The sequence below is a fragment of the Capra hircus genome, assembly GCF_001704415.2.
Source record: "Capra hircus breed San Clemente chromosome X unlocalized genomic scaffold, ASM170441v1, whole genome shotgun sequence".
NCBI lineage: Eukaryota > Metazoa > Chordata > Mammalia > Artiodactyla > Bovidae > Capra > Capra hircus.
In genome coordinates this window covers 13,713,452-13,736,762 of record NW_017189516.1, presented here as the reverse complement: position 1 = coordinate 13,736,762, position 23,311 = coordinate 13,713,452, and the positions used below count along the sequence as shown (strand labels likewise).

At 39.5% G+C, this 23,311-nt stretch overlaps 1 protein-coding gene across 1 annotated transcript in view; it reads left to right on the top strand.

Moving 5' to 3' along the window:
- AR (androgen receptor) overlaps positions 1-7,140 on the top strand; it is a 204,443-nt gene extending 197,303 nt beyond the window's left edge. Inside the window, exon 8 of the mRNA XM_018043830.1 lies at positions 320-7,140. Within this exon, the coding sequence (XP_017899319.1) occupies positions 320-475 (156 nt within the window). The 3' untranslated portion in view covers positions 476-7,140. The remainder of the gene's footprint in view (positions 1-319) is intronic.
- Positions 7,141-23,311: the final 16,171 nt, after the last annotated feature.

Here is a 23,311-nt window from a genome sequence, read left to right as displayed (position 1 = left end):
TGTGTGTGTGTGTGAGAGAGAGAGAGAGAGAGAGTGTGTGTGTTTGTATGTGTGTGTGTGCTGGGGAAAAGGAACACCCAGTCCTGAGTCAGAGAGCTTGCAGTGGTTTAAGAGATCTCTTGGGACCTCTCAGTGACTCCCTGGAGACAATTTAGTGCACATGTGTGTGTATGCACTCACACAAACACACACACACACTCACAGAGCCCCAAGGACATAAAAGGAAGGAGGAGGAAATCAAAGCCTGTGGGGGAGACCCTGACAAGAAGCCAACTCCTTGTCAACCCTGTTTTCTCTCTCTCTTATTGTCTCCCTGCAGATTGCACGAGAGCTGCATCAGTTCACTTTTGACCTGCTAATCAAGTCTCACATGGTGAGCGTGGACTTTCCAGAAATGATGGCAGAGATCATCTCTGTGCAAGTGCCCAAGATCCTTTCCGGGAAAGTCAAGCCTATCTATTTTCACACTCAGTGAAGCTTTGGAAGCCCCCATTTTCTTACCCCACCTCACTCCCTTTTTCAGATATCTTCTGCCTGTTTTAACTCTGCACTACTTCTCTGCAGTGCCTTGGGGAATTTCCTCTATTTATGTACAGTCTGTCATGAAGATGTTCTTGAATTCTATTTGCTGGGCTTTTCTTTTTCTCTTTTCCTCCTTTCTTTTCTATCTCTCCCTATCTGACTCTCCCATGGCACTTTTAGACTGTACTCCCTGCTGTGGCTCTTATCTGTGTTTTGAATGCTGTTGTATTTCTTTAAATCTGTGATGATCCTCATGTGGCACAGTGTCAAGTTGTGCTTGTTTATAGCACTGTGCTGTGTGCCAGCTACACAAACGTTTACTCACCTAATGCCACGTGAAGTTTAGAGAGCTAAGAGTATCTGGGAAAACAAAAGACAAACAAACAAACAAAAACACACTAGGGTTTTTCCCTCTTAAAAAATATTAAAACAGAAATTACCAAAGAGGCCAACAGTAACTAGAATAAGGTGAAAATTCCAAGCCCATGGGGAGTCACTGCTTTTTTTCCCCAAACCCTCTCTCCCTGGGAGACTTTATTTTCTGCCAATGGCTATTGCCATTAGAGGGCAGGCTGACCCCAGAACTGAGGTGGATGGGGGGCAGATTTAAAATAGGACAGATGGATCACCAGTACCTGCCCACAGCCCTGGCCCCTGAGAGCTAGGCTGTTCAACTGCAGCACAATTCATGGTACTGAAAAATGTGCTTCATGTCTGAAAACCTGTCTGTTGGGAATGCCTCCCCACACCAGTCCCTTTTCTCTCGCATCCTCTGCCTCCACCCTCAAATTGACTTTCAATATCTTTTCTAAGAGCTTTGAACTGAATGTTCTCTTTAGCCAAAACTTGGCCACTTCCACTGAAGAATCAGACCAGCAAGAAGGAGAGGGAGATCTGACCTTTTGTAAGGCCCCATTCTGATCCAGGTCTGCTTTCCCATTTGTGGCCCAGGGAGGAGCCTGGGGCTAGAGTCAGAAGAAAAGGAAGTGGTGGCTTGACTGTTCTGCTTAGGACACTGAAGATTTGATCCTTCTTTGCCTCTACCTTTAAGAGACCTGAATGTTTTCTTCCTGACTCCATGCAGCTGCAAGCATCATCCATCCTCCCTTCTGTGTTTTCGGAGCCTGAGCTTCACCAGACTTCATTACAGCCACAATGGTGAAACTTGTCCACTACTTGGGCATGTTTAGATTCTCTGCTAAGAACTCCCACCCTCAAGAAGGCTAGCAAGTCAGCAGTCTTGATGTCTATCTCTAGATGCCAGTAGGCTCAAAGACTTCTTACCTTAGGTCTCTCATCAACTGAACTCTCAGAACTCTGAAGACCTTAGACAAACTGGAAAGAAGGCATCAACGGGATTGGACAAGCTGGGCGTCTTGCCCTTGTCCCCCAGAGATGACACCTTCCCACCAAGTGAAGAATGCCCACTTCCTCCTTCAGAGCAGCTAAAGGGGCTACCCAGATCTGTGTTGAAGAGAAAACTCTGTTACCAAGGTGAGAAAAAGGAAGGCACTAGAAACAGAAATCCTGTAAATGCTCTCCTTTCCATCCAACACATCCACCTGCAGAAGTCAGGGGAAGAAGAGAGAAGAAATCAAGAGAATACAAACTAATAAATTAAAAGTTTTCAGAAGCAAAATCTAAAGCCAGATGGGCACCATCTGGTGAGTTTATTCACCATCCTTCTCTGCTGCTGATTCTGGGCTCTAATGTTGGCCATACTCACTCAGCCACCGTTGTTGCTGCCTCTCGGCCAGAGGAAGCTGAAATATTGAAACTACCAAACCATGGCCTCCTTTGGAAAGGTCTGGTTGATGTGGCTCTGATGGGCTGCCACCTATGAACTTGGTGTGTTCCTGGGACACTGGTTTCATATAGTCCTTTGGCACTCCTTTGTTCTGTTGACTTTGTCCCCCAGTCACGAGTATTGGGGAATGCCTACCTACTTTCTTATCTTGGCCACTGCCTCTTCACATAGCTCTTAAATTCATCTGCTAAACAGCAAATTAGAGGCCAGTTACCAAGCTGCCCGTTTCAGCTAGTTCACTCTACTTGTTGAGAAGATAGTTTCTGAGTGACATGATATGATCTACATGGGTTTCCTCCCCTGATTTCTGCTGATATTAATAGCCAAATGAACCTGCAAAACAGCTTCTTTAAATAACAAGGGAGAGGGGAACTTAAGATGTGTGTTACACCAATCCAAGTCTGCTGGACAAAATTAAAGCTGACAGGTTCTCTTTATAGGGTAGGATAGAACAATTCTGCTTTTCTTTGTTATGACACCATTTGGTTTATATAGGCTTACAGGATCACTTTTAGCTGTTTTCAAGAGGAAAAAAAATCCACCACTCTATTCATTTAAACTAGGTTACTTTTTAATAGTTCCTTTACATCTGTTTTGAAATGATCCTCATCTTCTGTGGTACATGGATTTGAGTATATTATTCTAATACCTCTCCTTGTAAATACTAGATGCTCTCCTTTCCATTTCTCTGGCTATCAAGGTTTTCATCTTTATAGATTTCCCAATCGTGACTCTTGTCTTTATGAGTATATGTTTTTCACTTGTGAAAGCCAAAAATCAGTGAAATGGCAATGTAATTAAAAACAGAAACAACTAGATTACTCTGAACTCGCAAATGGCAAGACAAGGAGAAAATGGCCTAAACAATTATTTAGGTGTAGTGTTTTTGCACTGGGCTTCCCTGGTGGCTCAGATGGTAAAGAGTCTGCCTGCAATGCGGGAGGCCCAGGTTCGATTCCTGGGTCGGGAAGGTACCCTGGAGAAGGAAATGACAATCCACTCCAGCACTCTTGCCTGGAAAATCTCATGGACGGAGGAGCCTGATAAGCTACAGTCCATGGGGTCGCAAAGAGTTGGACACGACTGAGCGACTTTACTTTCACTTTTGGCTTCACTTTCAGTGAGCAAAAGAGATTTTAGCTTAGCTTTGTCTCCCACTGATGAAAGGGGGATTTTTATTTTCTTTTGGCCATTGTTGTTCCAGCCAGCGTAATTGACAGAAGTCTCATTTTGCATGCACTCTGCTCTACAAACAGAGTTGATATGGTTGGTACATTGTGCTCACCTTTGAAGGATCGGCCACCCACACCCATTCACCTGTAAAGATGAGGATCACTCACCAGACAAGCCATGGAGACTATCCCCGAAAAGGTTTGTGGTGCTCAATGGGGATGGAGAGTGAGGAAGAGAAAAAGAAGGAGCACCAGGGAGAAAGTCCCATCTGTGCTGGGCAGCAGACAGCTGTCAGGTTCATAAATTCTGTGGTCAAGGAAGAGTCATGTGGCAGTTTCAGCTCTTGCTCATTGGGCAGCTTGCCCAGCCAGGCCTGGCCTCTGAGTTGAAATGCGGGTTGGGTTCTTTGTTCCATAGCTTTTCTATGCCACAGACAGTATCTTTGTTCTTGGAGAGTTCATTATTTTTTTAACAAGAAAGAAGATTTTTGAAGGATTCTGTCATATATCTTTGAAAAAAAAGAATCAGTAATACATATATTTTTATATATGTTAACTGGCACTTAAAAAGGTGGGGGGAAAGAGTTTCACTCTGTCCTTTGGGTAGTTGCTGAAGTGATTTTCCAGGTTGAGAAATAACACGCTGATGCTAGAATCCCTCTCTGTTCATACTCTACTTCTATATACATATATGCATATATAGCAAGAAATATTCTATTTGTACTTCAAGAGAAAATAGGTCCACCATCCACATGATATTGATACTACACAAATGATCTAATGTTAAGCATCAAGTAGCTTCTGAGTATTTGTTTCATTAGGCACAGCACAGACATGGCCTTGTCCTCTTTTCTTTCTTGATACTGGGCATGACTCAAAAGTACAAGCCACTCCCTCTACTCCCTCTCAGTCTTGTGCTAGGGTTGCACTTCATGAGACTCTCTTCAGACAGCTTAGTAACTGTCCCTGCATGGTTCCTACATGGCCCTGGGAAGACAAGAGGTTGAATATTATTTTATGGCAGTTGCCCAGGTGAGAGGACACTGGGCCCAAGGGAGGTGACATTCATGCTCAACTATATGTAGGGGGTCATGAGAATCAGGAATGCTAAAACACAAGATCCAGTCCCAAAGTTAAAATAATCCATTTATCATGTGCACTATCTTATAAAAGGAAGTTTCTACCCTTGCTGCCTTTTATAGGCAGGTCTGTTCTCACCACCAATTTCTTTGAAAATCTGTGAAAGCAGTTTAAAAAAAAAGATAAAGAGACAAAAAAAAATGACAGTGCATCACATTATGTAACCAAAGATTACATTGTATCTGCTAATTTACCAAAATTTTTAAGGGCAGGGAGGGAGCAAACATTAGTGCCTCTTTGGTAACCTATCCAAAAACAGACTAAAGGACTTTGCTGGTGACTGACTTCTAAGAGTTTTGTGGAGTTTTCCCCTCCACAATATACATATTTAGAACAGTGGAAGATAATTTTGAAAAATAATGGGATTATGGATCCTTCAGTAAGTGATTTTTATAAACAGAACTAGCTTTCCTTTCATGTAGTAGTTGCTGAGCAAATTCTTAAAGCTCCATCATTGAATTGTTGGAAATGGAGCTGTCTTGGCCACTGTGTTTGCTAGTTCTGATGTTAGCTTATCTGAAGATGTGAAGCCCTTGCTGAGAAGGGAGCATTTAAAGGATTAGATTTTGCACTAGAGGGACAGCAGGCAGAAATCCTCATTTCTGCCCACTTTGAATGGCACAAAAAATTTCTCTGCAGTTTAAGGCAGAAGGTTGAAATATATTGTAAATGAGTATTTGTATCCATGTTTCAAAATTGAATTATATATATATAGATATAATGTGTTCTAATAGCTTTACCTCTCTCTGCACCTTTATATTTGGTTCCAGGTCATAGCTAATACCATGTACTTGTAAGAGAGGCCACAGCTACATTTTAGAAGCTCTCTCAGAATGGAAAAGACACCTGGGTTGATTAGATAACCAAGAGATCTCTGTTCCTATTGAGGCCTGACTCAGGCCTTGCAAAGGAACAGAGAAGGGAAAAGGGTAGGGTACATTATGTGTTGCACTTTACTAGCCCAAGACAGATGAATGTGTAAAGGGTGGTGAAGTCCCATTGAAACGGACTGGGATTTACCATAGGGAAGGCCCATACTTGGGGGCAAAGACCCACCGAAACGATTAGCCAGTGGCCCCCTAATGGGACCTGTGCAGCTGGAAGAAGAAAGGGTATTCTTTGTCCTTCATCACCCCAGTGAGAAAAGGGCAGTTTCCTGCACTTGGGAACCTGGAGCAAGTGCTCCATTTCAAACAATTCACTCACCTGCGATTGAGGTGCTCTTGCTACTGGGTGTCTATGTGCTCTAATTCTGATTTTGGATATGTTCTGTAAAGATTTTGACAATGAAAATGTGTTTCTATTTGTTAAAAAATTATCAGTGTACTAGAAGTAGTATATCTGTAGGTACAGGTCCATCTCTGCCCACAGGTAGGGATGTTTTTCTTCAGAGATTGACACTGGGGTCTGTTGCCCAGAGCCTCCCAATCCTTAACCTTTTCTAGGTGAAGGCAGGAAAATCCACAATTAGTCACTCCTCTAAAAACACTTCAGCTGAGGTAACAAACCATTCAGAATGTTCCCATTCCAAAAATAAGTGGTAAATATTTTAATTTAACAGGTAAAGTTTTAAAGGGAAAAGTAGCCTTTGACTCATCTTTGATTTTTCCTCATTAGATTTGGCCATAAAATAAATGATACACATTGATTGGTTTCCAACCCCAATTCAGTTGAGCAAGAGTACTGGTTCCTTTCTTTATCCCACTTCTCTCTTAGCTTTTTACAGAATTAAATGAGAAGCTATGGTTTGAGTAGCCCTTGTGGTTTAAAACAGTTTGCACATGCATTACTTTAAAAGGCTGTCACATAGCTACAGATTCCATTGGCCACCAATACTGGAACTCACACCCGTTCCCAAAGGAAAAGAAATTCTGGAATGATACTGCTTCTCTGCTGGTGCCCTCCTGGGCTAATGCTTCACATTTTGGAACTCTGTTCCTTGTACAGTAGATAAACCAAGCCTGCAGTCTCTCCCAGCTTTAGCCCTTGGTGTTGTACTGCAGTGATGTGCCTGTGGGGTTGTTCAATCCCATAAGCCACTCAGGTGCTGAGAGTATCCACCACTGGGATGACCCAAGCTACAAAAATAGTTTCTCCCCCCATTCATTGACACCTTTCTGCTTTTCCCTAGACTGGAGTATTGATTAGGGAGTGCCTCAGACATGACATTCTTGGGCTGTCCTCAAGATTAATTTGGCAGCAGAAGAGAGCAGATTATGTAACCAGATGTAAGAATTTACTTTATGCTGAGGGAAAAATTTAAAAGAAAGAAAGCATCATATAAAGTTTTTTTTTTCTTTTAAAGAAACATTCATTTTGCTTGAAACGTCTTTCGATGGGGCTTCAGTTCTCACAACGACACTTGGCCTCCACTGGGCAGCAGAACCAGCCTCAAGCACTAGTGTTCTATTCTCTTTTTGTAATCTTGGAAACTTTTGTTGCTCTAAATACAATTAAAAATGGCAGAAACTTGTTTGTTGGAATACATGTGTGACTCTGGGTTTGTCTCTGTCTCTGCTTTCAGAAATGTCATCCATTGTGTAAAATACTGCCTTGCTGGCCTGCCAGCTAAAACTTGGCCACAGCCCCTGTTGTGGCTGCAGGCTCAAGTTATTGTTAACAAAGAGACCCAAGAAAAGCTGCTAATGTCCTCTTATCACCATTGTTAATTTGTTAAAACATAAAACAATCTAAAATTTCAGATGAATGTCATCAGAGTTCTTTTAATTAGCTCTTTTTATTGGCTGTCTTTATTGAAGTCGAGCTGGTATCATGCCCAGTGACTTTTTAATGCTACTTTGATTTTCATGTATTTTAAAAAATCTTTGCACAGGGGTTATAAATTTGTCCTGCTTTGGCCTTTAGCATAGTTTGACCTGGGACCACCAAAATATCAAAGGGTCTGTGCTAGCAAGCACAGATGGACACTGGCTGCCCATTACAACATCTCATCAGAAAACCTGAGTTTGTCAGGAGAAAGCTACACAAAACCCAGCTGTTCACCCTCATTCTCATCTTCGTGGGAGCATAAAATAATTGGAGGCTTCACAGCCCAGTTCTTGCCAAGCTTCAGATTAAGCTGGGCATGTTCACATCCTCAGTGGTTTTCAGGGCCAATATCATCCTTGACCACCAATGTAAAACCTGGGCCAGGCTTCTTTAGGGTTTACAAAAGTTCAAGCAAAGCCTCCTCCCATCTCCTCTCAGTGTGAATACTTAACGAAATCCTAAATCGAAATCTAGGCTTGAGATACAGGCCATCAGTGAAGTGTGACAAATGTGTTAAGGAATAATTGGAATAATCTCAGTGTCCTCACATATAAAAGGAGTTGTCACAGTGCCTCTTTACTAGTCCAGCTTGGGGATTCAGTAAAAATGTATATGATCCAACTGGTGGGCTTATTGCTGTGGCTTTGATCCCTGCTAAAATGCCAGAACCCCTGGAGGGGATCTTACATTGAGCCATGTTTATCATTACCTCACAGTAGATGCATTTCTCAAACTTTTATGGAGAGCAATGCTTGATAGAGAGGAGAAGAAAACAAGAGCTTCTTAGGATGTGTATTTGTGTGTGTCTAAGTAAAGGGAGAGAATATGAATGTTTGTGGGTTTTGTGTGGAAGTCAGAGTCTGCCTCCAGAAGAGTCCCATCTGACCATTGCTTAGTTCCACTTCTCTTGGATCTACAGAGAGTGACCTAACAGCCACCCTACCTGGTTTCATTGACCACTCAGCTTGTGATACAGTAGTTATCATCATCATAGATTTTCCAAAATTATAACAGCACAGAGGTCGGGTAAAAGGTCACCTAGTGGATTAAAAAGAGCCTGGAGGCAGGAGTCTTATATGTGACTTAATCATGATCATATAGTGTATAGCTAGGATTCTGGCCTGCTGATTCACTATATGATACTGGGCAACCCTCTGCCCTTTTCTGTACTTTAGTTTTCTCATCTATAAAATGAATGTGCCTGAAGATATGAAATAGAACTAGAAGAGATGGAGAGCCCCTTCCAGTGTAGATACTACAGTTATTGCAAACTACAGCAACACTTTAAAAAATTGTAACATAAAGGGGAAAGCAAAGGGCCTTTTATTATCCCTAGAACACATAGTTTTGTAACCAGAATTCTGATGTTTTGTACTCAATAAAAATTTACCAAACACCTGGGGCAGGGGGTCAAAAAAGAAATTGAATCCTGTGTAATAGATGCTGTCAACCCCCTTGATGGATGGGGATACTACTCAAAAGTAAAATAATTTGTTTACCATTTAGATAATCTCATAAATAGCAGAGATAAGTAGGATTTAAGCCACAGTCCATGCTTTCAGTGAGTTTACAGTCTATTAAATACCTTAGACCAGGCCATTCCAGGACTTAAACCCATCACATCCATCCCAAACCCTCCCACATCTATCCTCCAAACAAGATTGTACTAACCCTTGATTTGTAATTATTGCCTTTTAGAGCTAGAAGGGATCTTAGATAGCATCTAGCCCAAATTTTACATTCTTCACATGAGAAAGTCCAGGCACAAAACTGTGGCAAAGGACTAGCTCTAGCACACCCAGCTCACAGCCCCTTCATGTGCCTGCAGGCACATCCCCTTGCATACTGGTGCAGAGCCTTGGTTAAAGAGCCTCCACTTTTCATCTGTGGTTCCCATGTACACAGCCCAAGGATCTCTACTCCAACTGCAGTACCTACTTTACTGACTCTCAGAGGTTTTCTTCCTATCACTGCAGGAAAGAGTGAGATGAGAGAATTACTGGGGGAGCTGGAATAGAAACTGTAGAAGCAGTGAGAAACATTCAAAAGACACACTGAAGTATGAAAACCTAGTTTTCTGAGTTAATAGGCAGATGCTGACAATTCGAACCCTCAGATTCTTCTGCCACCATTTTTCAGGCCACAACTTCCCCTCTTCCTTCAATTTCTTTCCCAAGGTGCTTCAAGCAAGAAGACCATTTGCAGAACTTTGAGTGCCAATCAGCAAAACTACCCCAAAAACTGACTTAAGCCAGACTCTATGCAAATAGTCCCCCAGTCCACATTGGAGTGCTTCAAATCTAAGACCAAAAAAGAGGTCAACAGAGCAGAAAGGTGCTGTGGGTGTCACACATTTACCACCTGAGCAGAGATGCTTGTCCCCAAAGGAAACAAGTCCTGATGCCTAAACACAGTGCCAAGAGTAGATAATTTCAAAGTTGGACTAATAGTATGAGAGAATCCCACCACCTCAAAAGACTCCTGGGACTCTTCATAAGGGACAATATACAGTTATATGATACATTTGTTCTTTCATTTATTCAACTATCATTTGTTTGTTTAACCACTATGTAATTGACATAAGAACAAAATAGACATGGTCTCTGTCCTCATGGAACTTCTAGTCTAGTAGGACAGACAGACACAGACAATTGTAATGAATGCTATGGTAAGAGAAGGTATGCTAAGGTATGCAATATTCTGTTGGGGTGCAGAAGAAGGGTGCCTAGCCCAGTCTAGTGGGAAGGTCAGAGAAGACTCCTTAGGCTGTGTCCAGGCTGTGATTCAAGTTCAATGAAGAAAGGGTTGAAGGGGAGAAAGGGGCATTCTTTCTCAGGCAAGAGACAGCAACCTTGCAAGGGAAAAGACAAATAGTCTAGCCTGAGTGAGAAAGTTTGAAAAAGAGGGTGATTGTGAGAGAAGAGAATAGAGAAAGAGGCAAATGCAAAAGTCAGTGAGTACACATGTGTCACACTGAAGAGTTGAGCCTTTATTTCAAGGTTAAAGGAGAGCTATATAAATCCTTGCCACCATTTCAGTTCCCAGACGAATGATTTCATCTATTCCTCATAACATCCTGAATTCAGGCCGACCAGAGATCAAGCCTATTTTGCAGATAGGAAAACTGACACTCAGAACAGTGATGTGATTGGCCCAAAAGCTGTTCTGAATAATTAACAGTCCTAAGTCTGAACTGGAAGCCCTGAATCTCCTGATTTCCAGTTTTAGGCTGCTCACATTAGAACGATCTATCAAAAACCTGGAGCTCGTATAACTCTTTGAATGTATTCAACAGTCTCTGTGGTGACAGCATGCACTGTTTACTATGCCACATATACCTGCCATGGCCTTCCTGCATGCATGCTAAGTCGCTTGAGTTGTGTCCAATTCTGTGAAGCCCTATGGACTGTAGCCTCCAAGACTCCTCTGTCCATGGCATTCTCCAGGCAAGAATACTAAAGTGAGTTGCCATTTCCCTCTCCAGGTGATCTTCCCGACCCAGAGATCAAACCCATGTCTCTTACATCTCCTTCATTGGCAGGCGGGTTCTTTACCACTAGCAACACCTGGGAAGCCATGGTCTTCCTGAGGTGACACTCACTGGCACTAGTTTTAAAGATGGCAGACAAGATATCCCAGAGAGGATTATTAGCAGTTTCATAAGGGATAGTTGATGCTGTGGGAAGCCTGCCAATTTGGTGCTCTATGGATGTGGGGCCTCATTCATTCATCCAAATAGGAATGTCAAAGAAGATGCTGGACAAAAACATATAACATTTCACCTTCCTAGAGGTAATGATATCTGACTCCTGTCTTGAACAATGACATGAAAATTCACAGGAGGAAATGCAGCTGAGCAGGCAGGAAAGAATATATGTATTCTGCTTTGGAACAAAGCAAAAGGAACTAGTAAGAAGTAATAGTTGGATGAATCTGAGCAAGGTTCCATTGTGAAAAGCCTGCATGTCCTGCAAAGAAATGAAATTTCTTCTGTAGGCTAGTCATTCTCAGTTAAGACATGTGAAAGATAATGGCCACATGTGTAACATTCTCTCAAGGGAGCCTCCAGGATTATATGCAATACCTGATACATAACTATCATTTAGTCCCTTTCTCTCCCACTTAAGAAAGCAAATATGAATACAAGTGAGATTGACAATATTGAAGGGAAAATCTTGAACTTCCTATAGTATAACTAAGAAAGAATTCTACCAGTTTCAATGCTTAGGATATTATCAACATGCTACTTGCCACACCTAATAAGTAGTGAGAGAACACCAGTTGAGATAACTAAGGACTTTTGAACAAAGCTATAACATACTTAGTTTCAGGATTTGAAACTTATGTTAAACCATATTGTATCGCATGTAAGAATTAAAGATTTTAAAATTTAAAAAAAAAATTAAAAAAAAAAAAGAATACAATAAAAGGTGACACAGATTGACTCAAGGGAATAGTGGTAGTAGTAGTGGTGGTAAATGTATTGAGCATACACTATGTGAAAAGAAGCGCTAAAGCAAAGATCTTTATATTGTGTCTTACATAATTCTTACATTAACCCTATGAGTTGAGCACAATTACTCCCATAATATAAATGAAGAAACTGAGTCCCTGACCCAAATTATTTCTGGCTCAGACCCAAGATTACTTCTAAGTAATAAATCCTGAACTCTAAAGTACATTTATTGTCAAAGCCTACAGTTTTGATCACTGCCATATAGTTTGCTTGTTTTATTTATTTGTGATTTTCTCAGTCTTTGCATAGAGGCCCAAAGAACTGAAAGCACGCTGCATTACAGATAAGAATAAGGAAATAACAAATGGAATTGTCTTTACAACTACCCATCTCAGCAGTGAAACTGTTGTCTGGTATGAGCCCATGATTTCTTCAGAGCAGCCACCTACTCCCCAAACTTCAAATGAGTACTTTTGGGACGAAAAATTGTCTTCTCCAGCCCTACCATCTCCCAAATGTCTTTCCAAGCCTCTTGCTTTCATTTCTGTCTCTGGTTAGAGATCGCTGGAGTACAGCAATTCACTGGGTGTCCACAAAGCCTATGAGCATCTTTGTCTATAAAGGCATAACGGCATTGGATAAGAAATCAGAATACCAGCTTCTGCCATTAACCAGCAGGTGAACTTTAGCAGTCCTCTACTTCTTCTGGTCCTCAGTGTCCCCATCTGTAAAACAAGGGAGGTAAAGACTAGGCTGGTTTCTTCTCTTATATGCCTTTTTAGATTCTGTGAAAGTTTTGACTAAAACCAGAATTTTGTCAGTCTGGGAATTTCCGGCTTTATCTCACTCCAATGCCTGTAATCTTATTCCTATATTTTAGAATTTCTACCATAGAAAAAGCTTATAGTTTTTGCTGTACTTGCAAATGTCCAGTCATCAGAATTTTTGGCAACACACTCAGTATTACACTGCTTGTGTTCCACAACAGCCTCCACCCTACAGCATGCCACCTTGCCTAAGACACCTGCCAGTCTCACTGATAGTACATTTCTACTAATACTTCTTGGGTCATTCTGTACCTGGACAATTTTGATATGGACCAGAGACTCTGATAGATATATCTCTGATCAAGAATAAACATGGGCAGTTGTGACTGTCTGGGGAGTCTCTGAGATGGAGGTGGTATGGACTTTATTAATGGTTCAGATCAGAAACCAGTGTATAGGCAATGCCACTGTTGTTGTTCAGTCGCTAAGTCATTCCCAACTCTTTTGAGACCCCACAGACTATAGCCTACCAGGCTCATCAGTCCATGGGATTACCCAGGCAAGAATACTGGAGTGGGTTTTCATTCCCATCTCTCACAGATCTTCCCAACCCAGGGATCGAACCTGTGTCTCCTGCATTGGCAGGCAGATTCTTTACCACTGAGCCACCTGGGAGACCCTAGGCAATGCCATTATATAAGCACTAATGGACAAGAGACCAGACCAATGTCTTCCTTTTGGGAATAGAGCAATATATTCTATTAGTCTTCATTTTTGTGGTTCCCTTCATGTGAAATGATAGCCTTTTCTGCCTAAGTTAATCTTTCTTACCCATTAAGGGCTCAGCTCAAAAGCCAAATCCAGTATGTTTCCCTGATTTCCTCACTGGGAAATCAGTTCTCTCTCCTTTTAACTTTCAACCTCCTTCCCCTAAGCCCACACTATTGCTTTGGTTTGCACTTAGTTGTAACAATAGCAATCCATTGTCATTTAAATAGTGCTTTATACATAATAGAACTTTGATATCAGCTATCTCATTGGAGACTCACATGAACCCTTTCCTGCACTCACAGGAAAGTGCAGCAGGAATTATTAATATTCCAATTAAATATGTGACAGGAAGAAAGCATTGTTATTTTAGAAGCTGGCTAGAGACTTTTTATTTCTAGCCGTGTGTTTTACTAGATACCCTGAATGACCATCCCAATGAAATCAATTAAAATACAAGTTAAAATATAAAATGAATATTTTAAAATAATATTTTAAAATTCACTTTTTAATTAGTATGGTAATAAAAAAAAATCCATGGTCAAAAAGGAAGTTAAATCAGGAACTCTGGAAGTAATTGAGTATCAAAGCCAAATTTGATTTTTTACATTGATGACTGTGGTTTTCAGTCCTAATTCAAGATACTAATGACATCTGAAAAACCAAAAGATGAGATCCCAGATTGGCAGTTCTTACAGATGATTGGCACAAGCAAATCCTCTGTAGAAGAATGCAACTTTCATTTAAGCCTCAAAAATTTCTATGTATAAAATTCCAAAGAAAATGAACATCTCACAGTAAAAATTTACAAAATATACAAAGAAACAAGACACCCTGTGTAACAACCTTCAGAAACAACAAACATCATAATCAGACCTACAGACCATAAAATATAAAATAATCACATTTAGAATATAAAATTTACTTTATGTAAAGTGATTAAATGTCTTTATAAAATAGTTAAAATAGAAACAAGGAAGAACAGAGTATCAAGAAAAAAAAGCATATTAGAAAAAGAATAAAATAGAATCTCTCAAACTAAAAAATAGAATAGTAGAATTAAATATATACTGATAAATTAGAGAACATATATATACCGCTAAAGAGAGAATTAGGGAAATGGAAGATGGATGCAAACAAAGTATCCATAATATATAGCATAAAAAGTGGAAAATATCAGAAGTTAGGAGATAAGAAAGTAGTGCAGATAAACCTAATATATATCTAACTAGATCTAATACATATATCTAACTAGACTTCCAGAGCACAATCATGGAGCGGGAAAAAGGCAACATTCAAAGACAAAATAACTGAGAATTTGTCAACATTGTTGAAAGACATTCATCTTTAAGACCTACAGTCCTGACAAATCCCAAGCTAGACAAACGAAATTCACATGAGACACATCACAGTGATGTTACTATAGAATGTTAAAGAAAAAGAATATTACAAAATCAGTCAGTGAGGGTGGGAAAACTTGAACAAAACACTAAAAATAAATTATATTAAGTATCAGTTAGAACTGGACATGGAACAACAGACTGGTTCCATATAGGAAAAGGAGTACATCAAGGCTGTATATTGTCACCCTGCTTATTTAATTTATATGCAGAGTACATCATGAGAAACGCTGGGTTGGAAGAAGCACAAGCTGGAATCAAGATTGCCAGGAGAAATATCAATAACCTCAGATATGCAGATGACACCACTCTTATGGCAGAAAGTGAAGAGAAACTAAAAAGCCTCTTGTTGAAAGTGAAAGAGGAGAGTGAAAAAGTTGGCTTAAAGCTCAATATTCAGAAAACAAAGATCATGGCATCCGGTCCCATCACTTCATGGCAGATAGATGGGGAAACAGTGGAAACAGTGTCAGACTTTATTTTGGGGGGCTCCAAAATCACTGCAGATGGTGATTGCAGCCATGAAACTGAAAGACGCTTACTCCTTGGAAGGAAAGTTATGACCAATCTAGATAGCATATTCAAAAGCAGAGACATTACTTTGCCAACAAAGGTCCATCTAGTCAAGGTTATGGTTTTTCCAGTGGTCATGTATGGATGTGACAGTTGGACTATGAAGAAAGCTGAGTGCAGAATTGATGTTTTTGAACTGTGGTGTTGGAGAAGACTCTTGAGAGTCCCTTGGACTGCAAGGAGATCCAACCAGTCCATTCTAAAGGAAATCAGTCCTGGGTGTTCGTTGGAAGGACTGATGCTAAAGCTAAAATTCCAACACTCTGGCCACCTCATGCAAAGAGTTGACTCATTGGAAAACACCCTGATGCTGGGAGGGATTGGGGGCAGGAGGAGAAGGGGATGACAGAGGATGAGATGGCTGAATGGTATCACCGACTCGATGGACGTGAGTCTGAGTAAACTCCGGGAGTTGGTGATGGACAGGGAGGCCTGGCATGCTGCAATTCATGAGGTCACGAAGAGTCAGACACGACTGAGAGAATGAACTGAACTGAACTGAATAATAGTAGCAGAAGAGAGTGGTAAATGACTTTTGATATACTGAGAGAACTCTCTACCCAGCAGAACTATCATTCAAGTTAAAATAAAAATGTTTAAATCAGATCTTCCATAAAGGCAATTCTAAGTGACGTACTTCAGATATTTGGAGAAAGATCTTAGATAGAAGATTTGAGACCCTAGAGTTAATAGTAAACAAAGGTATTCATAAACATGGATAAATCTAAACATACATTGACTATAAGCAAAAATACTGTGATTTCTATCTAATATTGTGAGAAAAGAGCAAGATAGAATTAATTTGGAAACTGCATATATATTGATAGGGAGTCATTACAGTTATAAAAATTAAGTCCTTAATTTGCTAAGAAAGAAGATAAAGATACTCACTAACTTTATTTTTATCCAGTTATTTTATTTTTCCAATTTTATTGAGATATAATTTACACACAGAACTCTGTAAGCATATGGTGTACAGTGTAATAACTTGAGTTTCATATATTGTGAAATGGTTAACACAGTAAGTTTAGTTAAGATCCATCATCTCATATAGATACTAAAAACTGCTTTTTCCTTTATATGATGAGAACTCTTAAGGTCTACTCCCTTAACAATTTTCAAATATACCAAATGGCAATCTTACTATAGTCATTGTATAGTCATACATCCCCAGTACTTATCTTATAACTGAAAGTTTATGTATTTTGAACACGTCCATCCAATTTCCTTGCCCCTCACCCCTGCCTCTGGTAACCACAAATTTGATTTCTTTTTCTTTGAGTTTGGTTGGTTTTTGTTTTGTTTTATTGTCTTTTTTTTTGTTTCTTGTTTTGTTTTATTTACATTCCACATATAAGTGACATGTATTTGTCTTTATCTGACTGATTTCACCTAGCATAATCCCCTAAAGATCCATTCATGTTGTCACAAAAGGCAGGATTTTCTGTAGCTGCATAATATCCATTGTCTATATATACCACAACTTTTTAATCCATTTATCTGTCAACAAATAGTTAAGTTTATTCATATCTTAGCTATTCTAAACAATGCCTCTATGAATGTGAGGGTGCAGATATCTCTTCAACATAGTGTTTTTGGATATATCCCCACATGTAGAATTGCTGGACCATCTGATAATGCTATCTTTAGTTTTTTGAGAAATCTCCATACTATTTTTAATGTTTTGTATATGGGACTGTTTTCTTTATTTCTTTTCCAGATTTGTTGTTAGTGTATAGAAATTCTGATTTTTATATGCTTATTTTATATCCTGCAACATTATTGAACTTGATCAAATACAATGGCTTTCTGTTGCAGTCTTTAGGGTTTTCTATATAGAAAATCAGGTCATTTACAAATAGAGACAATTTTACTTCTTCATTTCCAATTCAGATGCCTTTTCTTTCTTTTTGTTGCCTGACTGCTCTGGTTAGGACTTCCAGTGCTATGTTGAAAAGTGGTGGTGACAGTAGGTACCTTTGTCTCATTCCTGATCTTAGAGGAAAAGTTTTCAACCTTTCACCACTGAGTACAATATTAGCTGTGGGCTTGTCATATATAGCCTTTATTATGTTGAGGTATGTTTCTTCTATATCTAAGTTGTTAAGAGCTTTTATCATGAATGGATGCTGAATTTTGCTCCTTAACTTTAGACTTTATTGAATCAAATATCTACATACTTTTTTGAAAATAATCAGAAAGTTTGATAGTCACAGAATGGAAAATATACACTAGGCAAATACCAACCAGAGAAATCTTATTTATTTATATTATTGATAGACAAAATTATATGACAAAAGCATTACTACAAATAGATGTTTGTATTGATAAAAAGTCCAGTTTACCAGGAAGATGACATCATTTATAATTTGTAAAAATACATAAAGCAAATATGAAATGACACAGTTAACAGTCTTAATATAGTGATTTTAACATATTTCAGTCATAAATTGACAGATTAAAGAGAATAAACATAATAAGGATAACAATAAGGAAAATTTTGAGCCACAAAATTAAACAAAAAGATTTTTTTGTCATATGTAGAGCTTTAGACTCAACATTGGGGACTGTATATTCTTTTCAAGCACATGTAAAACATGTTTGAAAATAGTCCATGGGCTAAGCCAAGGGTCAGGAAACCATCGCCCTTTGGTGAAAATCAGCCTGCTGTATGATTGCTTTTTTCTTGTTTAATAGCTTTATTGAGATACAACTTACATACCACACATTTCTCTCATATAATTCAGTAGATTTAATAGATTCACTGAGTTGTGTGTCCATTGACACAATTATGAAACAATTTCATTGCACCAAAGGAAGCCCCATACCTCTCCCCATACCCTGTCCCTCCAGCCTAGGCAACCAATAACCTACTTTTCTCTTTGTAGATTCACCTACTCTGTACATTCTATATAAATGGAATCATAAAGTGTTTGTCCTTTATGACTGACTTCTTTCACTTAGCTTAATGTTTTTAAAGTTCATCCATATTGAAGAAGGTATCAATGTCATTAGTTTTATTGTTAACAGGATTTCATTACATGGACAAACTGCAGTTTGTTTATCCATTCATCAGTTGATGGATAATGGCCTGTGTATACTTTTTGGCAGCTATGATGTATGCTAACAACACTTATGTATAAGATTTTGTGTGGACATCTGTTTTCATTTCTCTTGAGTATATACCTATATGTGAAATTGATATATCACATGGCAACTCTTTTGAGGAACTGCCAGCCTATTTTCCATAGTTGCTGCAACAGTTCACATTTCCGCCAACAGTGTATAAGGGTTGCAAATTCTCCATATCCTCAGCAGCACCCCAATAACTTTTTTTTTTAATTGCCATTTTGGTGGGTATGGAGTAGTAGCTCATTGTGGGTTTGATTTTAACTTCCTTGATGGTTAATGGTATTGGCCATCTTTTCATGTGCTTGTTGTCCATGTGTACATATTCTTTTGAGAAACATTCATTCAGGTCATCTGCCCATTTCAAACTGACATGCCTTTTTATTATTGAATTGTAACATCTTTTATATATTCTAGATATAAGGCCCTTATCAAATGTATCATTTGCAAAAATTTCCCCTTATCCTGTAGAATATCTTTTCACTTTCTTGATAGTATCCCTGAAATGCAAAAGTTCATTGTGATAATGTCCACTTTATTACTTCTTTTGTTGCTTTTGCCTTTGGCATCAAATCTAAGGTATCATTACCCTAATTCATGGTCCCAAAGATTTATGCTTATCATTCCTTTTAAGAATTTTACAGTTTGAATTGTTAAATTTAAGTCTTTGAGTTAATTTTTATACATAGTGTGAGGTGGAAGTCCAATTTCATTATTTTGTATGTGGATATCTGGGTGTTCCAGCTCTGTTTCCTGAAAAGATTATTTTTCCCCATTGAATTTACTTAGCACCCTTGTCAAAAATCAATTGAAAATATATTTAAAGGTTTATTTCTTGACTCTCAATTCTATCCCATAGCTCTATATGTCTGCCCTTAAACAAATACTATATTCTCTTGATTACTGCCACCCCATTATATCACCGTATGAATGAAAATCCTACAACATGCCTTCTGTCAAAATCCCCTTAATGACTCCTTTCCACCCATTTCTCTCTAGGGCTCAGGATAAGATATGCCCACATGGCAAATTAATTTAGTTGGTTCCAGGTCCTCATTCATTTTCATTATCCTTCCTTCCTCTCTAATTTTATCTTTCATTCTGTCTTTGTCTCTTTTTCCTATCTGTTCCCTTCCCTCTCAGTTGCCCCACCTATCTCCTTCCCTTTTCTTCTCCCTTTCCTTTTATTTTTTCCTATCTTTTTTCTCTCTCTATTGTTTTTCCTTCTCTTGATGTTTTTTTTCTTTACCATTTTACTGCCCATTCTGCTCTCCCCGTTCAGTCTTACTCTCTCTCCAATCTCAATCTCTCTCTTCCCCTAGTCTTCAGCTGTGAGCTCTCCTAGGTCCCGTATTTTAGAATCTTGCCAATTCCTGCTAGGTGCCTGTGCAAAACCATCCAAAGAATGTAGTTAGCTTTGAATTGTACTAGGGCCAATCTCTACATCAAAGAGATTTCAAACATTGCTCCAAATATTTCAATTTAGCAAATATTTATAGAGAAACCACATATATCAGACATTATGCTCAGTTTCATTATGCATAATTTCATTGACTCTTCACATCAAATTTGAAAAGAAATAAGGAGCTATTATCCCCATATTACAGACAAGGAATCTGAAGTGAGAGTTGAAGTTCATTGAAGAAAAGAGGCATGACAAGAATTGCATATGAGAATGAAGATTTGTGTCTGGTTCCATAATCCATGCTATTTTTACTGTGCTGGGCTGGGAATGATCACTATCTATCCCCAAGAGCTAAAACCGAGAGTAGCAGTAGAGCATAAGTATAAAGATAGGTTGGAAGGGAGAGGAATAGCCAGGTGTTGTATAACCCCTAGCTCCCATCCTGCCCAAGTTTCCAACCAAATTTTGCCACATCCTTGACTTCATTCTCAGACCTCTTACTGCCACAAGTCCTTAGCCAGTCTTGATCAAGGGAGAAAGAGTCTTAGAATTTTTATTCCTTTCAGTGAATGCAGCCTGGAAAGAAGTTAACACTCCTCAAACTGAGACCTGACATTGGGTTACTATGTTATATCTACCACTTCCACTAGTCTTTTGCTGCTAATTGAATTTGACACTTGGTGGGTGAGGAGTAAGACAGAAGCATCTGTGTAACCCTTAAGATTCAGTATTCTGTCCCCTTACCTCATGGTTGTCCAATGCATAACCTTGGCCTCTTTCCTGGTTATCTTGCTTCACACATCTATAGGCCTGGAACTCTGAACACATGGTCATATCTACCTCCCAATCCAGCCTTCCTCCTCTTAGAGTAGTTTTCACTCCTGTGCCTTCCATTCTTCCCATCTGTTACCCACAGCCAAGTCTTTCATCACTTATCATGCAAGATGTGTAGTAGCCTACAACACTTCCCTGCACTGACTTGTCAAGACCAGGCTACCTGTATCTACTAGGCCCTAAAATTGCAGCCAAGATAGTCTTCCCTTAGGTTATCTTCTTCCTACCAGGCCCACATCACCAAGGTCTTGAGGACCCTGGAATTCTTGCAACTAAGTCATGAAGAAATCAGTCTTAAATGAAGGTTTGAGCCTGATCTCCTCCCCCACCACATTATCTTGCTTCTACAGCCACAATCCAGACTGGAATTAATTAGGTAGTACATGTTTTTCAGGTACAGCATAACCTTTCCATGGGGAACTCTGACTGACAGATTCTAATTTATAAGCTTTATTCCAGTGCATAGGCAAACACTGCCATGCTCAGACTGTATCTTTTGAAGGTTATAGCATTTAAATCCTAAAGCTCTTAATTTTATTGGAAATGGGAGAAAAAATGTCATACAAATATTTCATTTTGAAGCATAATGATTTCAACACACACCTCTTACTGCAGTAATTGCCACCCACCCATTTGCATCATAATTTGATAGTCAGTTATAGAAGGGCCTAACTCGCCATTATGTCTGTTTTTGGTGTCTTAAAGCAACAGAAGTGGGCTTCCTCTACCCCATGATAGTTTTCAGAATATTAGCTTCCCTGCATACACATGGGAATATTAGCTTCCCTGTATACACATATTGTGGGTGAGGGAACCTGTATACACATATTGGGGGGTGAGGGAGTTCCTTTTGATGCAAGTTTAGCATTTCAGTGTATTAAGTGTAAACTGGGATATCCTTCCAAATATACTGCAGCCATTGAAACTTATTCCTGGGTTAGAGCTCCCTGGCAGGGTAGCTGGCAGAAATGCTTTGATCATTCCATCCTAGATGAAGTAAATGTTGCCTAGAAGGAAAAGAAGAAAGAGAAACCAACAAGCGGAAGGGCACAAAGAGTTTGGAACTAAGAGAGCTGAAGGGAGAGAGCTTGGAATCCTAAGAGGGCCACTGGACAGAAAACTCCAGTGAGAAAGGCTGAAAAGTGAGACTGGGGGCAAAGACTATGCTGGTTAAAGCAGGAATGATATGAGAATGGAATAGGAAGTAGTGGAGCAGATGTCTGGGTAAAACATGATTCAAGAGAAAAGGCTGGAACAAGCAAACTGGAAATGATAGAATAGAAATCAGAGTTGGAAGAGCTGCCTGAGGAGCAGTTCTAGCCAAAATTATGGTGGTGGCATTGAAACCTACAATGAGTAGCCATATTTCTTGGAAGATGACAGGGGAAGAGTGAACCACTCAACTAGAGGTTAGTTTTTAATAGTCAGAAGTTTGGCTTGAACTTCCTATCAGAGTGTATACACATGTGTCACTACAGTGGCAGAATTTATCCTTGTCAGTGCAACAGGCCCTGGATTTGTCCACTAAAACTTTGCCCAAAGGGGAGGTTGTAAATAATGACTTAAGAAGCCAACTGTTGAAGAGAAAAGGGTTGGAGATGCCTTTCTTACCTTTTAATTCCATATGGAGTCTTCTCTTTGGCACCCCTTCTCTTCTTCACCCCAAGAAGTCTTCATTAGAGTCAGACATACCCATCTTCCAGCTCCATTTCCATCACCAGATGACAGTGGATGAGTCACTTTATAAGCCTTAGATTCCCTTTCTGGAAACTAAAAATAATATCACAATGTTATCATTGAGGTTTCTCAGCGTTAAGTGAATTTAATGCAACCCTCTCTCCTGCTGACCAGGAAAGAGCAGTACAGTAAATCCCAAGATTATAACACCTCTTATCCTTTGCTGCTGGGTGGTCTGGGCTTTGGGTCAAATTGTTCTTCTATTGGACAAGTGGAGCAAGGGTCTGATAACCCCTGTCACATTGAAGATAAGATAGATATTAGGGTAATGGAAAAATTACCAGAGTGAAGGCCATCCTCAAGTGGAAGTGGAAAAGAGATAGCAGCTATAAGTATGTCCAGTTCAGCTGAGAGCTCAGCCTCTTTACTACTTCTACACTGAAACAGAAAGTGTCATTGATCTACATCAGGTGGGAGTTGTCTGGTTCTGAGTCATCCAGTTTTTCTGACACCTGGCACAAATCCTTCTCCCTCCCTCTTCCCTGGCTCTACTCTACTCTTTGGAATAGCTATAGGAATGATTCTTTCTGGGGCTCTACTAGGCCTCCAGATTTCCACTTTCTTTACCAACATTTGTGGCCATGTTAGTGAGGGTGCATGTGTGCATGCTAATTCACTTTAGTTGTGTCTCACTCTTTGCCACCCTACGAGCTGTGGCCTCCAGGTTCCATTGTCTATGGGATTCTCAGACAAGAATACTGCAGTGGATTACCATGCCCTTAGCCTAGATTTTAGTAAATATGGGAGAGGGCACTAGAATTTGTAGAATGCTGAGCATATTCTGAACATAGCCAAATACATTATATTTGTTATCTCATTTAATCTGTGCAAA